The 17,305-nt window shown below is 40.5% G+C and overlaps 1 protein-coding gene across 2 annotated transcripts in view; it reads left to right on the top strand.

The window, feature by feature from the left end:
* Positions 1 to 17,305, top strand: part of ASTN2 (astrotactin 2) — a 902,613-nt gene that overhangs the window by 569,452 nt on the left and 315,856 nt on the right. For both annotated transcript variants that reach the window (XM_036855709.1, XM_036855708.1), the window contains exon 12: positions 1,898 to 2,064. In XM_036855709.1, coding sequence (XP_036711604.1) covers positions 1,898 to 2,064 — 167 coding nt within the window. The remainder of the gene's footprint in view (positions 1 to 1,897; positions 2,065 to 17,305) is intronic.

Here is a 17,305-nt window from a genome sequence, read left to right as displayed (position 1 = left end):
TGTTTTAAAGAATAAAAGTGGTAGGCAATCAGTGGGGGGTGGAAAGAACTGTGAGTAATACCCCGCCCCAGATATCTCCTGTTTCCTGGTGAGAAGGTCAGCCCTTCCTTCCAGCACTCACCCCTCCATCTCTGCAGACAGACGACCGAGCCCCAGGTACCAGCACACAGCTCCCAATGACCCCATGACTAGGTGCCTTTCTGTCTGACAGTGAATGTTCTGAGCCAAGCAGGGGCCTCCTCTGAGCTTGTATTAATATGTACAGCACTTCACTCCCATAGAAAATTGATTTTTCTTTTTAAGCACAAAATGTAGCCAGTTTTATAACCTTTCTGCAGCTTGACAAAGGCCATTTATAACCAACTCTCTCTGTCACCCTTCCTGGCGCCAGTCTCAAATATCTTGGAGAACTCTCTCGTGCATCTGTAATTATGAATTCTTCTTAGGCAAAATTTAATTTCTAAGAGAGATGACCTTTTTTTGTTATTGTGGTTTTTGTAAATTAATTTTGGGGGGTGTGTGTTTTCTTATTGATGTTGTTCAGGATGACGGCTTGGGCAGGGGACGAGGGAGCTGGTTGGGAGGAGAGGAACATTGGGAGGGCATTTTAATCAGCGATGTCCAGTGATGGATGAGGGGGGCCGGGCTCTGGGTGTTAATCTTGGTGGACACAGGAAATCCCAGCAGGGTGACTGAAATTAAAACCTAGTACCTCATTTTCCTCTCCCAAACGCAGGAGAATTGGAACTTCTTCTCCATCTGCTGGACTGGAGATGAGCTCAGCCTCATCAAATGATGGGAAACTAAATTAAATAAATAGGTGGTTTTACCGAGGATATAAGAGCTTCCATTTACGGAGCACTTAGCAGGTACACCCTTAGCTGGGCACACCAGAAGAGCATTCGACTGAGGTCACTCAAGGTTGGAATCGTTGGGGTTTTTAAGGGACCAGAGAGCAACCCGTTTGGTTACCTGGAGGAAAGTGCACATGGCCTGGCAGAGGGTTTGATATCATCTGCAGAGGACCTTGGCTGTCAGCTTTAGGAAGATTCACTTTGTTGTTGTTTAGAATTCATGTATTTATTTAAGCTGGGGAGTGATGCTACTTAGAAATATCACTGGAGACCATTAGGAGGATGGTATACAGCAGGCCAGACTGCAGGCCAGCAGACTGTTTAGGAGGCCTTTGTGAAGATGCAGGAGTCTCATTTAGGACTTCAGGTACTAGGATGGAGAAGAGGTGACACATTCAAGACAGGAAGGAAGAGAACTCACATTTGAGGAGTACCAAATTTCATGCCAAATTCTGAAGTAAGTTATGCAGCCCCTGTGGTCCAACTTAAGCTTGACAACAAATCCACAGATGCAGGTGCTAGGCTCGTTTAACAGATAAGGAAGTTGAAGCTCAGAGAGGGCGAGTGACTTGCCCCAGATCACACAGGGAGAAGGGGAAGATCTGGAGTTTAAACTCATATTGGTAAAAGCTCTTTAAAATATATCTGGCTGCCTCCCATGGTGACCCTATTGGACAATAATAATAAACACAATAATGAAGATGATCCCAGCAATATCAGTATTCATAGCAGCTCACATTTGCTGTATGGTTGCCATATGAGCCACAGAATTCTAAGTACTTTGCACACACCATCTCCCTTCATTCTCACAACTTTACAAGATAGATATCGACAAAAGCTCCATTTTACAGGTGGGCACACTGAGGTTCAGAGAGGTAAAGGACTTTATCCAAGGCCACACAGCTATTAGTTGGTCAAATGAGACTTTCAGCCTGTCTCTACAGTCCTGACACCTACCCCTTTTCAGAAGGTGGGAGGAGAGGGCGTGATGAGACCCTCCACTTCTTCAGCTGTAACCAACTTGTTGCTGTCTCTCTGAGCAGTGCCCTGAGGAGCTGAAGCCCATGAAGGACGGCTCCGGCTGCTATGATCACTCCCAAGGCATCGACTGCTCCGATGGCTTCAACGGTGGCTGCGAGCAGCTGTGCCTGCAGCAAACACTGCCTTTGCCCTACGATGCCACCTCCAGCACCATCTTCATGTTCTGCGGGTGAGTCTCTGTCCCCGAGGCCCGGCCTCTCCCTTCCCAGCAGTGGGAGGGATGCAGAAAAATGATCAGGAACTACAGCCTGGCCCAGCTGGGACTGACCTTCAGTGAAATGGCCTTTCTGCCTCTGCTTTTTCAGCCCAAGAGGAAAAAGGCAACAATATAACCTTCTGTTGGGGATTGAAAAGAAGAATGGAAGAAGAAAAATAAATAATTGATTAATGGTTATAACAGACGGAATCCTTGCTCAGGCTGCATCCTAGGGTCAGGATTTTTTTCTGCAAAAGTCTCTTGCCCCTTCTGCATCACCCTGTAGCCCCGGTCAGTGTATTTTGGAGACAAAAGCAGGCACCTTGAAGGTGTCCCTGAGAAACCAGCAGGTGTGGCGCTTAAGAACAGGGGCTTAGCCCAGGCTTTCAACTTTCTTATTTCAGGGATTAAGCAGTGCCAAGTTCAGAGGTTACCCCCTCTTTGTCCTAATGCCCCTATCAATAATGATAATTAATTGGGGGAGGTGAGGTGGAAAAGAAACAATGCAGGCAAAGCTCAAAGTTCTCGCTCATGCTAAGAAATCAGCTGTTTTAAACTTAGTATGAGACTGAAAGAGGGGGTCACGTTAGGACCAACTTGCTGAGTGACCTGGGACAAGTCGCTGTCCCTCTCTGGGCTGCAGTTTGACGACGTGTGAAATGAGATCTTTGGATAAGGACGCCTAATAGTTGTTCCAATTTATCTTGTTCTCCTTGTTGAAAAAGTCTGCAGTGGGAGTTACCTCTGCCATGGAGAGCTTCTAGCATAGCATTTGGTCCTCAGCAGTCACTCGAGAAAATGGCAGCCTTTTTTCTTCTCTTCATTCCCTTTCTGATGATGTCTTCATATTAGAAAAGTTGCTCATTTTTTGACATTCTGTGACTCAGAAAAATAATTCTTTGCTTGTGCAAGATGGTTGGTCATTGAAGGGTGCTCAGTGCTTTACTAAGATAGAAAAGCAGAGTAAAGCATAAACAAACTTTTCAGTCCTACCTGTTACGAAAGAGGAGGTGGGGGAATGTGTATGGGTTTAATCTCAGTTTAACAGAAAATTAATTTTTACCTGCATGATCTAGTCCACGGAATCTGGTTTTCCTTCTGGGGCTTATTTCAGGGTCTCCAGCCCCATTTACACTGGGTGCTGCAGGCGCCCTTGAGCAGTTGTTAAAGCAACTTGCCGGAGACCCTAGATATGTATCAGTAAGATAAATAAGAAACAAAGTATTGTATGCAGACCTGAATTTATAGGGTCTCTCCTCAGTTTAAGTGACTGCAGGGCAGTGTGGAGTAAATTATGCGTGGGCTTAAATCTGAGACTTGAATAGTAAATCAGCTGTGTTCTTATCATTGTTATTGCACTTGGGGGGAGAAGTGTCCTTCTGTTGCGAATTACAGTAACAGCAGGGGCAACGGCAGTAATGGATTTTGACTTAGAAACTGTCACCACCGTTCATCCCTAGCACACTGCAGCAGTCAAGGGGAATCAGTAGACTTGGGTTCTAATCCTAACTCTACCTCTAACTTTCTCTTAAACATCAGGCAACTCTCAGGACCCCTGACCTTCAGTTTCTCCATCTCTAAAATTTTAATAATATCTACATTAACATACTGATGTTTGTGAAGATTGCAAAGTACATTTATTACTCCGTTCAGGTTAAGTAATGTGCCCAGGGTCACACGGCTGGTAATGTAGCTTACCACCTCTCGCTGTGTGACCTTAAACAAGGTACTTGACATCTCTATGCCTCAGTTTTCTCATCTGTAGAAAAGATGATAATAGCATCTCTCTATAGAGTTGCTATGAGGATTAAATGCATTACATTAATTACATCACAGTTTACATTAATATTTCTAAAGTCCTTTGGAACAGTGCCCTGCACAGAGTCAGCAGTGTATTTGTGTATTTGTTAAATAAAATAGCTGAAGTGAATGATAGTAATGACAACAGCCCTCCACTTGCTCAGTGACCTGAGGTGCTCAACCTCTTAGTTTCCGGGTCTGTGAGACAAGGACAAACTAACCTTCCCTACCCAGAAAGGTGTCTTAAAGTTTTAAGTTAGACTGAATTGGGAGAGGGTGCTGTGAGCTGTTGAAGGTCATCCAAATGCTGATAAACAGGACAAAAACGAGAATAAAACTCAGGTCTCCTAAAACCAACTGCAATGTCAACATGCTTTGAAAATCGTGTATTAAGGATACAAATGAGAAGTCAGCCACACTTGTTAGAAGCACTGTAAACAAAACAACGAAAGCCATTAGCAGGTACTTGTGTGAAAGTTGGTCTAGAGAAGTAGCAGGCTACTGAATTAAACAAGGAAACAAACCCTCGCTCAAGGGGACCTTGTCGACTTGCTCAGAGCTCTGTGCCTTTCTGAGAGTTCCTGGGTAGCACAGGTTTTATAAAACCTATTTTGCAGGCAGGTTAATAGTAGCAGCTAACACTTATTAAGCACTTCCTACATGCCATGACTGTGCTAAGTACTTTGATGACATTAGCCCGTTGAATTCTCATACCAACTCTACAAGGGAGGTACTAGTATTATGATCTCGATTTACTGTCAAGAAAACCAGGCACAGAGGGGCTCAGTGACTTACTCAAGGTCACACAGCTAATAAATAGGGGCGTCGAGATTCAAACCCGGTCCACGGGGCTCCAGTATTAGTGAAAACAGATCTGATATCACCCCTGGCCTCTGGCCACTCCCGGCCGTGTGGTTTTGAGCAAATCACTAAACATCTCTGAGACTCTTGTTTCATGTAGAATCAGTTGTGATTGCAGGAGCATTGGGAGGATTAATTGAAATCACATGTGCATAGAGGCCAGCACATGTAAGCACTCACTACATGGTAGCTATAATTAGTCTGATAGGTATAAAGCCATCTCATTTAATCCTCCAATGACTGAATTGTATGTCCTGTTTACTGCTCTATCTATCTCCAGCACATTAGAACAGTGCCTGGCACATAGTAGGTGCTCAATTAATAATTGTGAAATTAAGTTCCTCAATTGACAAGGCTAAGGAAGTTGTTCGCAGTCTGGCCTTTTCAGCTGTATTTCCAGCTACGTCCCTATTCCTGAATTAGGCATCTTGGCTTCAGCTTCTGGAGTGTTCAACACTGTTCCCTCTGCTTCTCCTCCTCTCTCCCCCCACTACCCCCCTTTGTCCGTGGCCCTTTAGCTTGAATGCTCTGTTTCATCTCAAGTCTTGGTATAGATCTTAACCTTCTTCAGCCAGTCTTCTCAGAGTCCCAAGAGAAGTCCAAAAGTGAGATGTGCAGTTACCGTGAGCTGGGTAGATAATGCCTTGCCCTTCTTTCAAATGGATACCATTAAATGGTGGCTTAATATTATCAAATCTTAACATTTATAGGAAAGACTGTTTTTCTTGTCTTATATTAGTTTGTTTTTTTTGTTTTTTCTTTTCTACCCATAGGGCCCTCTTACCAGGGAAGGGCCATTGACATTTTGTCTCCAATTCTAATTTATCCCAGTGAAATCTTGACACCTCTTGCAGACTGGACCGCTGGCTGGCTGTTCTGGTTGTCAGCCCTAGTCAGGTTACGTTCCTCAAAACTGAGTCAAGCATCCTTTCTCTGGAGTCACACAGCCCCCCACCCCATGCTTCTCACTGTCGCAGCCCCATTGCTGTGTTGACTTACCTGCTTTCCTGTCTGGTTCCTGTCACACTGTAAACTCCTCATGAGCAGGGACTAGGTCTTAATCACCTGTGTGTCCCCGTTGTCACTGCTTGCCCAAGGACTTTTTCAAAGCCATAACTGTCGAATTAAAGAATTCATCCACCTAAGGTTTGCTGCACCAACTCTGTGCCTGGTCTTTGGTGGGGTGATAAGAATGCAAAGAAGCATTGAGTACAAGTCCTTGCCCACCATGGGCAAAGCGGACTCTGGGGACAGCTGTTTGAGCCTCACTTGGTCCTGATTGATGTTGATAGACTACAGGTAACAGTACGATAAGAGAAGCAGGTGGATTTGAGAGAGGTTGAGAAGGTCATTGGATACTAAGATGAAACATTTAGGATGAATCTTATGGGTGAGGAAGCACTTCTTCTCTCCAAGACCTACACAAGTTACCTAGCAACCAAGTTTGTTTCATTTGTGCGTGTGTTTACAGCATATACCGTGCATTCTTCCAAGAGAAGTTAATATTATCCACATGAACCCAACTTATAAAAAACAGATAATATAAAGATAGGACAGGACAGATCAGAGCCATTTGTAAGGAGAGAAAGGGAAAGGGAGAAAATGGTTTCAGGAGCCTGAAATGGGAGAATTACTCAATGTGAGATAAATTTAGCACTGTTTGTCTTGGCAACCAAAGTAAGCAGAAAGAAACATGGTGGATTATAGAATTGTCCTTGCTTGAGAAAAGGAAGTTTGCAGTTTTGGGGGTTTTTGCTTTGCTTTGTTTTGTTTTCCAGAGGATATACTCCTTTCCCTGACATAATTTGCTAAGAGAGATGTTTCCTATATATACCTATATAAGAAGTAGTGAACAATGCCATCAACAGTTTTGAAGTTTCAGTATTTCTCACATCATTTAGAGGAGAAAACTGAGGCCCAGAAGGGTCTCACAGCCAGTGAGGAGGTGAAATTGGGATAGGAGATGTCCCAGGCTACTCTATTCTAATCTGAATATATTGAATATACTTAAATATAATTTACTTTAAAGTGCAGTGAAAATGTACGTAAAAATATGGACTCAAAGAGCACATCCAGCCTCAATAGTCCTTGCTAGGCTATCTGTTTCATGTCATTTTTATGTGATTTTAGGAGGGAGAGGAGATAAATACATGTGTTTAATAGCCATTGTTAACTGGAAGCCTCTTATTTTCATTGCCAAAGCGGAAGTTGGCTCTCATAATGGAAAACACTGACCTAGAGAATGCAGACAGAGATTTTAATTTTCACTGTCAGTAACTAGTTGTAGAGGTATGGGGGATATTCACTCACGCACTTGTTTTGTTGTAGTTTCAAATTTTAGACTGGGCCTGAGCTCTGACCTCTCCGACTGCTGATGGAAAGATGGGGCTTTACCGCTCAGAGTGGACATAGAACGTGCACTTGCCAGCTTCTTGTCACAAAAGTACAACCTTGCACTCTCAGCTGTTTGAAACATTTGCAAGAGCTCAGGTGCGAGACATATTCACAGACAACTGATGGAAGCACACAAAGTCCAGCCATTCATTCAGATAGGTGTTTTCATATGTGGGTCCTGTAAAACATTAGTTCCATGAGATGCTCAAAGACAAAAAAAGGGAAGTTCCAGTGGTCAAGCCCACATGGAAAAGTCTGCACTCTAGAACTGTCTCTTGAAGGTTCACAGGGCACCTGAGGATAATAAAAGCTCTAAGTCCTGCAGTGGTAAAACATAGCATATTTTGTTGGTTCTAAAGTGCCCAGATTTTCCACACTTTAACATTTTTGAAATTAGGATGTATTTTACTATCGATGGTTTGATAGAGTTTAATTAAAAATTGTTTTTTCTTTCTTAGTGTTAGGTGAAATGCTAGTGTTTCTTATAGGTGTTGAGGGTCTTAGAGTAGACAAAATATTTTATATAATTTAGCCCAAGGTTCTCCATGGCATTCACTTCCCTTCCCTTCCTTTTCCTCTCCTTCCTTCTTTTCTGAAGAATACTCTTGAGTATGTTACCTTCAAAATGGCTTTTCTAGAAACTCTGAATTTTTCCCTTGAGTGAAACCTGCAGATGGAGGCCACTCTGACAAGAGTTTTACTAATCTTCACGTTGGTCAATGTTGGGACAGTCCTGAGAAGCTTCATGAGAAACACAAGTGGGGTCCATGTGGCTGAAGGCCTTAACTGCTAGGTCACAGAGGGTCCTGGTCCTGATGACCCCAGAGTGAGATTTCTTACAGGTGTCAGGATCAGCAAAGCTGAGAAAACGCCTGCTTCTCTCTTGCCTTGGTGGTAGGATGCTAAGATTCATCCCTAACATTAGTCCAAGTCTATGTGGTATGCAGTTTCTTGAGCTCTTCTTACCCTTAACTTTGCTCTTTTCTTTTTTTTTTTTTTTTTTTTCTGGGATTTGATTCCCTTCCCCATTTAAAAAAAAAGTTTCTAGTCTATGCATTTCATTACATAATATTATTGATTCCATAGCCATTGAGGAATGAATGAATGCATGCGCAGGTAAATACGTGAATAGATAAATAAATACCCTGCCTTGAGAAGTTGTATAAATGCCATTTCTCTTAGGCCCCAGTTTCCTTTTTTTGAAAAACAAGCAAGATTGGAAGCAGTCATTTGTGCTAAAGTGGAATGAGCCCTAGATTTGGAGGAAGAAGATCCAAGTCCAGGTCCTGGCTTTTCCAAAGTGCTCGTGTGATCTTGGTCAAGGGATTTAAAATGCCAAGCCTCAGGGTCCTTGGTGGCAATGTCAGAATGAAAGTACCCGTCTCATGAAATAGCTGTAAGGATTAAATAAAACATGCTCTTGGCTAAACATGTATAAGCTTTTGTGGTACAGGCTCTGAAGCCCCATCCAATTCTAGTATTCTCTGTAATGTGATGGGTGGGTTCAGGGTAACACATTCACTGCCTTCAGCTAAAATGCCCAGTTTGTATCTCTGTACTTTTTATTTTATGTTTTTCATTTTGGCATGTGTATAAATATAGTTTCATGCAGATCTTGGCTGGTTTCCTGTGAGCCTACACTCTTTAGAATTTCTGTAAGAAAATCTCCCAGACGACAGAATGTTCTAAAGGAGCTGTATAATTATGTCGCATGGTACAAAAATAAGATTAAAAAAAAAAATAGAAACCAACAACTAAATAGACCTTTGCATAAATCATCCTGTGCCCTGAGGTGGCTTGGGGGAAAGAGTTGCTCACGTTTTAAAACTCAAAGGATCATTTGCATTTATGAGTTCTTTCTCTCTCTCTCTGTCTCTCTCTCTCTGTCTCTCTGTCTCTCTGTCTCTCTCTCTCTCTCTCTCACCCTACATCTCTAAGGGTCTTACTAAGCGAACCCGGCCTTTTATCTCCCTTCCTTCCTCTCCTGCTGAGCTACAGTCTTTTCTCACCCCCAGGCAAAAGAAAATCACCATGCACCTACAGTTGTAATATGGCTAAAGTCATACACACACATACACACACATTCATATACACACTTCTTGAAATAGGAGCTCCAGGTTTAATTCCTAGCACCACTCTTGCCAAGGTGTATCTCCATGGGCAAGTCACTTCACTTCCCTAAACTTCAGTTTTCTCATCTGAAAAGGGGAGCAACAACTCCCTGTGAAGGTTGTATATTAGTTTCCTTGTGCTTCTGCAATGCATTACCACAAACTTAGTACCTTCAAACAATACAGATTTATTATTTTATGGTTCTGGAGGGCAGAAGTTCTAAAATCTAGGCATCGTCAGAACTTCAAGGCCGGAGACATAGTCTCTGTGTCTGTTTGTCTGTCTGTTTCTTTCCTCTGCTTCCAAGTTGTATCTCCTTCTCTGATCCTGACACTCTTCTCTACCTCATATGCTCCTATAAGGACCCTTTTGATTACATTGAGTCCACCCAGGTAATCCAGAATAATTGTCCCATCTCAAAATTCTTAACTTAATCACATCCGCAAAGTTCCTTTTACCATGTAAGGTAACATTTCATGGGTTCTGGGGATTAGGAGATGGATGTTTTGGGGGAACCATTATTCTATCCACTACAGATTGCAATAAGGAGAAAAATATATAGAAAAAAAAATTTCACTAGACTGTGGAATCTTGAATGCAGAACTGAGCTTTGTGTATACATGTGTGTATGTACATACATATATATATGCACATGTAGGCACACACACACTACATGTATGCATATGCATGTATATATGTGCATATATAATGTGTATATTCAACTTATATGTAATAATCACACATGTATAAATATATAAAGTTATATATTTAAAATATATGTATAATGTATGTTTATATGTACAATGTATTTCCAATGAATGGCACAGATAATTTCCCAATTACGTAGTTTGAAGCAAAAAAAAAAAAAAAAAAATTGGAAAAGGGTAACTCTGTTGGCTTTAAGAAATCTGGATCTAGAAAGAGGCCAGCAACTAAGATCTGAGAACCACTGGAAGTAGATGTACATTCTCTGGGAAGTGTAAATTGGCTAATAGGTTAAGCAGCAATCATAGGTAATACTAGCATAATCACAGTAACATTAATCATCATCATCACAGCAGCTGATGCATTAATTGGCCACTACATCATAGATACTACTTTATCCTTTATGTAAGTTATCTCTAATTCTCACATCAACCCTATGATAAGGATTATTATTATCCCCATTTAATAGATAATGACACTGAGGCCTAGGGTAGTTAACAGACTTGATCAGGGTCACACAGCTGGGAGGTGGTACAGCCTCTCTTTGACCACAGCATTGATTAGATCCAGAATCTGAACTTGACATTGTGTGTCTCCTTTAGGTAAGGGGGCCTGGAATCTCAATAAATTCACCAAAGTAGAAATTATACAAGCTACATTCTCAGACTAGAATGTGATAATATTAGATATTAACAGCACTCTATCTAGCATATGAATCTATATATTTGGGAATTACAAAAAGCAAAACCTTCTAAATAACACTTGGGTAAATAAAAAAATCAAACTTAAATGATCACCTCTTTAGCAGCGAGCAGGAGCTGGAAAGCTGCATATGAAACTCATGGAACAGAGGCAAAGCAGTAGTCAGGAGCTCCGTGGCATTTACTAAGAAGAAAGAAAGACCGAAAATAAACAAATGAAGCATTCAACTCCAGAAGCCAGAAAAAGAGTTATAAAACAAACGCAAAGAAAGCAGCAGGAAGGAATTAATACAAGTAAAAGCTGAAATACATGACATAGAAAAAAAAAGGAGCCTTGCCAGTAAAATGCAAAAGCTTCTTCGAAGGAGAGAGAGAGAACGTAAACACATTAGTAATGAGCTAGGGGCATAACCATAGAAGCACAGAAGATAAAACAAATTTAATGAGAATACTGTGTGCAAATGTATGCCAATAAATTTAAAAGTCTTGATAAAATGCATTATTTCCTTAGAAAATATAAATTACCAAGTTTGAGTCATGATGCCGTAGAAAATCTAAATAGCCAAATGAAATAAAATGATAAGAGAGCTAAATGTCTACAATTGAAAAGAAGACATCAAGCCCAGGTGACTTTATATGCAGGTCTTACCAAATCATCAAGGAATGGATAACCTCTATCTTATGTGAACTGATCCAGAGAAAGAAAATAAAGGACAGTTTTCTAATTTATTCCATAATCCTAGCATAATCTGAATACCCAAACTGGGCAAATATATACTCATTCATCCAGAAAAATCTGGTTGACGTATTAGAACTGATGGGCTCCTTATGTGGTAGGATGAAAGATCAACTTTCAAAAATCAAGAATAACTTTCCTCAATATCAGCAATAACTAACTAGAAAATATAAGGGAAAACAAACATGAAAACTGATCATATTCCTCAAGTGGAAAATACTGTAATAATAGAAGCTATCACTCTACTATATCCTTGTGCACGCTGTATTTCAGACACAACTCATTTAATCCTCACAGTGGCTCTGTGCGGTGGGAACTTCTTCATAGATAAGCAAAGGAAGTACAGAGAGGTTAAGCATTTTGTCCAGGGTCACACAGCAAAAAATGGTGGAATCTGGATTTGGACTATTGTGGTCTGGATCCAAAACACCTGCTTGTAACCTCTACCATAGTGCATTGCATAAATACCTATGAATAAACCCCCACCAGATATGTGCAAGATTTTTATGACCGAAAGTCTAAAACTTCAGTGAAGGTTTTAAAAGAACACTTGCTAAATGGAGATGCAAACTATGTTTCTGAATTAGAAGACTTCCAACTGTAAAGATGCTGTATCAATCAGCCAGGATAAGATAGGCTTTGTTGCTGTAACAAATGAAGCCTCCCAAACCAGGAGATTGCACACAAAATTTGATTTCTGGTTCACACAAGGTCCGTTGTAATTGAGGCAGTATTCTTCCATCCTGCAGTATGGATCTGGAACACGTGATCTCCAAGCTTACGATAGCAAGGGAAGAGAGGGCTTGAGAATCATGCAACATGTTTGTAAGGGCTGGATCTGCAATGACTTATATCACAGCAACACAGATTCCATCTCTCAGAATCCCTTCACATGGTCCCTTAAACCCAACTGCATGGGCAGCTTAGATGCGTAGTCTACAGGGTGTCCACAAAGAGGATCCAGTGTGGTGAACATAAGACATCATCTCTGCCACAGTTGTCAACAGTGCTCAGCACAGAGTTGACTCTTAATGCATATGTCTTAAAGGAAAAAATTAACAACTTTCCCTCATTTAGTCTACAAATTCAATTTAGACAAGCCAAAATTCCACTAAAGTTTCACATGAAATTTGACAAACCAACTCTAAACTTTATCTGAAGGGAAAAATGAGTAAGAACAGTGAGAAAATTTTGAAATAGGAAATCAGTGTTCTTGACAGGGAGAAGCCTTACCTTGCTACATTCAAAACATGCCATAAAACTCTATTAATGAAAATAGTGCAGAATTATTGCAGGAATATACAGATAATTAAATAAAATTTCCAACTATGTATACGTGGTACACATAAGGATTTAATACATGACAAAAAGGCATTTCAAACTACTTAGGGAAAGGATGGCTCCTTCAGATAATCATCTACCCATTTTAAAAATAATTAAGTTAAATAACAACTCCCACCATGCACAGAAATAAACACCACACAGATTAAATAACCAAAGATGAAAAAACTGTATAAATATGAGAAGAATATAAAGAAAGATTGGTTATTTTTGGCATCTTTGTGGCTTCCTTAGCATCACACAAAATTCAAAAGCAATAAAGGACCAGGATAAAGAGGTTATAAGACATCAAAAGCAATATTAAAATGCAAGTACAGACTGGAAGAAAATTTGGAAGGTGAAAGATAACTACTGAGAAAATATACAAAACATATACAAACCAATAAGGAAAAAGACAAGTCTCACAAAACATGAATGGATAATGAGAACTACAGAATGAAAAATACAAATGACCACGGCATGAAAAGATGGTGACCCTCACCAGTAATCAGGGAAATGCAAATCCAAACAAAAGTGATTAATTTTTGCCATCCCAGATTGGCAATAATGAACATGACAGATATGGAGAAATGAGCTCTCTCATTCATCAGTGATAGGATTGTAAACTGGCAGTGCCTCTACAGATAGCCATTTAGTAGATCTATCAAAATTTAAAAATTCATAAAACATTGATCCAGCAATCCCTCTTTAAGAATCTGTTTTACAAAAAATAAACTCAAAATGGATTAAAGACCTAAATGTAAGGCCAGACACTATCAAACTCTTAGAGGAAAGCATAGGCAGAACACTCCATGACATAAATCACAACAAGACCCTTTTTGACCCACCTCCTAGAGAAATGGAAATAAAAACAAAAATAAACAAATGGGACCTAATGAAACTTAAAAGCTTTTGCACAGCAAAGGAAACCATAAACAAGATGAACAGACAACCCTCAGAATGGGAGAAAATATTTGCAAACAAAGCAACTGACAAAGGATTAATCTCCAAAATTTACAAGCAGCTCATGCAGCTCAATATCAAAACAACAAACAACCCAATCCAAAAATGGGCAGAAGACCTAAACAGACATTTCTCCAAAGAAGATATACAGATTGCCAGCAAACACATGAAAGGATGCTCAACATCACTAATCATGAGAGAAATGCAAATCAAAACTCCAATGAGGTATCACCTCACACCAGTCAGAATGGCCATCATCAAAAAATCTACAAACAATCAATGCTGGAGAGGGTGTGGAGAAAAGGGAACCCTCTTGCACTGTTGGTGGGAATGTAAATTGATACAGCCACTATGGATAACAGTATGGAGGTTCCTCAAAAAACTAAAAATAGAACTACCATATGACCCAGCAATCCCACTATTGGGCTTATACCCTGAGAAAACCATAATTCTAAAAGAGTCATATACCACAATGTTCATTGCAGCTCTATATACGATAGCCAGGACATGGAAGCAACCTAAGTGACCATCGACAGGTGAATGGATAAAGAAGGTGTGGCACATATATACAATGGAATATTACTCAGCCATAAAAAGAAACTAAATTGAGTTATTTGTAGTGAGGTGGATGGACCTAGAGACTGTCATACAGAGTGAAGTAAGTCAGAAAGAGAAAAACAAATACTGTATGCTAACACATGTATATAGAATCTAAAAAAAAAAAAAAGTTCTGAAGAACCTAGGGGCAGGACAGGAATAAAGACGCAGACCTACTAGAGAATGGACTTGAGGACACAGGGAGGGGGAAGGGTAAGCTGGGATGAAGTGAAAGAGTGACATGGACATATATACACTACCAAATGTAAAATAGATAGCTAGTGGGAAGCAGCCGCATAGCACAGGGAGATCAGCTCGGTGCTTTGTGACCACCTAGAGGGGTGGGATAGGGAGGGTGGGAGGGAGACGCAAGAGGGAGGAGATATGGGGATACATGTATATGTGTAGCTGATTCACTTTGTTATACAGCAGAAACTAACACACCATTGTAAAGCAATTATGCTCCACTAAAGATGGTAAAAAAAAAAAAGGATCTGTTTTATAGAAACACACACATGCATAGTGATATATGTACAAAATTCTTCACTGTGGCACCATTTGTAATAACAAACAGCTATAAACAACCAAAATGCCCATCAATAAAGATTAGGTAAAATCATTATGGTACATTCATACTGCGCAATGCCAAACAGTCATTAAAAAGATCGATCTATATGTATACTGATTTGAAAAGATCTCCAAGAAATTATATTAAGTACAAATGCGTATCTCACAACAATGTATAGAGTAATTCTGTTTATGAGTTTATTATGAAAAATTATAATTTTAAAATATATATGATATAAAAAAATTAAAATAATATATTTTATATTATAAAAAGTGTAATATGTATATAGTAGATCTCTAAATGCATTGAAAAAACCCTACAAGAATACATAATTATTAACAATGATGACCACTGGAACAGGAAGTAAGGATATGCGTGGAGTGGAGTAGGAAATGAAGAACTTCTGTGTTTTACTCTGTAGACTTTGATAATATCTAATCTTTTACAACAACAATGTATTCATTCATAGGTGCACGTGTGTGTGTGTGTGTGTGTGTGTGTGTGTATGTGTATGTGTATGTGTGAGAGAGGCGGGCGGGGGGAGGGAGAGAGAGAAGAGCGTGAGATCTACCCAGTATATGATTTCTCGTATTTGCTAGGAACCTTTTGGAATAAATGGATGGAACTATACTTTATTGAGAACTTACCATATACTCTGCACATTTATATAACTCACTTTATCTGTACTGAAACTTTATGAAGGGAGAGTTGCATGTATTTAATAGATGCAAAAAGAAGACAGGATAGACTTGACCAAGGTACCAGGATAGCCCTCCTTCCAAGAACTTTCCACTGTACTTTGGGCAGGAGCATGTAAACATTGGAAAGACAGTCGGTGCATCTGTGCAATACACTGGGAGTTAGAGGAAAACAAGGACAGAGTGACAGCTTGCTTCAGACATAAGGTGCTCCTGAGTTTTCAATAGGAGTGATCTTGGGTCATGTTTTCACCTCTGCCTGCCTACTTCCTGCCTTCAGTTGGGTTCTATGTCTCTAGCATCAGCTAGTGGTTCCTGCATCCTGGGTACACTTTCTTCCCAAACCATGTCACAGAGCCTCTCCCTTCTCCCACATGAGCCTTTTTGCAGTCAGATTCAATACATCTTCACTTCATCCCATGGAAGAAAGGCCGATACGAGACTGACTACTTTCTACTGACTCCAATTAGCATAGTGTAACCAGGGTCATATCATGCAAATAAGAACAACTGGATTTGGAAAAAGCAAGTGAGGGAAAAGTTACCTTTATTGCTAAACAGACCTGATTTTGAGTGCCAGCTTTGCCACTTACTCATGGTGTGACATGCTTTATTTCTTGGCTCCTCATGTCGCTCTCTGTAAAGCAGGAATGATGATACTACCTTTTTCGTGGTTCGAGAATAAACATACAAAGTGCCTAGTCAATAGCATATGCTCAACAAGTAAATACCACCATTGCCACCATTACACCCTCTCTATATTTATTTTGTTAAGTACACTGCAATTTCTAACTGTTTATGCAGTCAGTGTATCATGGAACCTCATAACAGCCTAGTGTATTAATGTAGGATAGTAGTGTCTACCCCCTTTTACAGATGAGGAAACTGGAAACCAAAGAGGTAAAATGACTTGGCTGGCTTCACATACATCACAAGGAACAAAGATGACATTTTGCAGCTATCTTCAATTGTACAGCCTCTTCTCTTGTGTGTCGTATTTATTATGTGCACCCTACCCTCAGTGCCTAGCAAAGGACCATGAACAGATAGACATTCACAGAATTTCAGTTTCTGAATTGATTTTCCATAGGCTAGGACCTCTGCTTTCTCTTTCCCCCCCCCACCCCCATGCCTCTCTAAGAGATTTCTTTCCCACTGTAAACATCCCAAATTGCAAATATTTTTTCCACACCCCATTCAGCTGCCTGTTTGGGCCATAGTGGAGACCATCCCAGTTTCAAAGGTGTGTCAAGGGCCCTTCTGCTGTCAGTATTAGGTACTTAGAGACCAACAGAGGCTGCTAACATTGCTAATTAAGCAGAAGCTGTGGCTGCTGCCCCCCTGCCCACCCCCCCCCGTGTGCTGTCCATGGTCCTGGAAGGATCACCTCTGAGCTACAAGGGCAATAAAAACCTTGTTTTTGCTACAGTCTTCAACCTTGGCCAGCAGATACACTGGGAATAGGTTCTGGTTTGAGAAGCTAGTTGATAATTCCCTGTGAATTGGTCTGTCATGCTTTTTAAAGTTTGTGTGTTCATGGAAAACAGTTTTTAAATTTGCTTTGTGTATGGATGTGCTCTCTGACTTCCCCCTCGACTCCTCCAAAATGTCACAAATGACTTTCCTTGAATTTACCAATTTGCAGGATTAATGTGCTTCTCTCTAGACACCTGTGCCCTAGATAGATTCCAGCCAGAATAGCTGTGTATCCATTGCTAAATTCTGACCTGTTTTGCAGGCAAAGGAGGCCTTGGTTTTAG

The sequence above is a fragment of the Balaenoptera musculus genome, chromosome 6 (assembly GCF_009873245.2).
Source record: "Balaenoptera musculus isolate JJ_BM4_2016_0621 chromosome 6, mBalMus1.pri.v3, whole genome shotgun sequence".
Classification (NCBI taxonomy): domain Eukaryota; kingdom Metazoa; phylum Chordata; class Mammalia; order Artiodactyla; family Balaenopteridae; genus Balaenoptera; species Balaenoptera musculus.
This window is presented reverse-complemented; position numbering and strand designations above follow the sequence as displayed.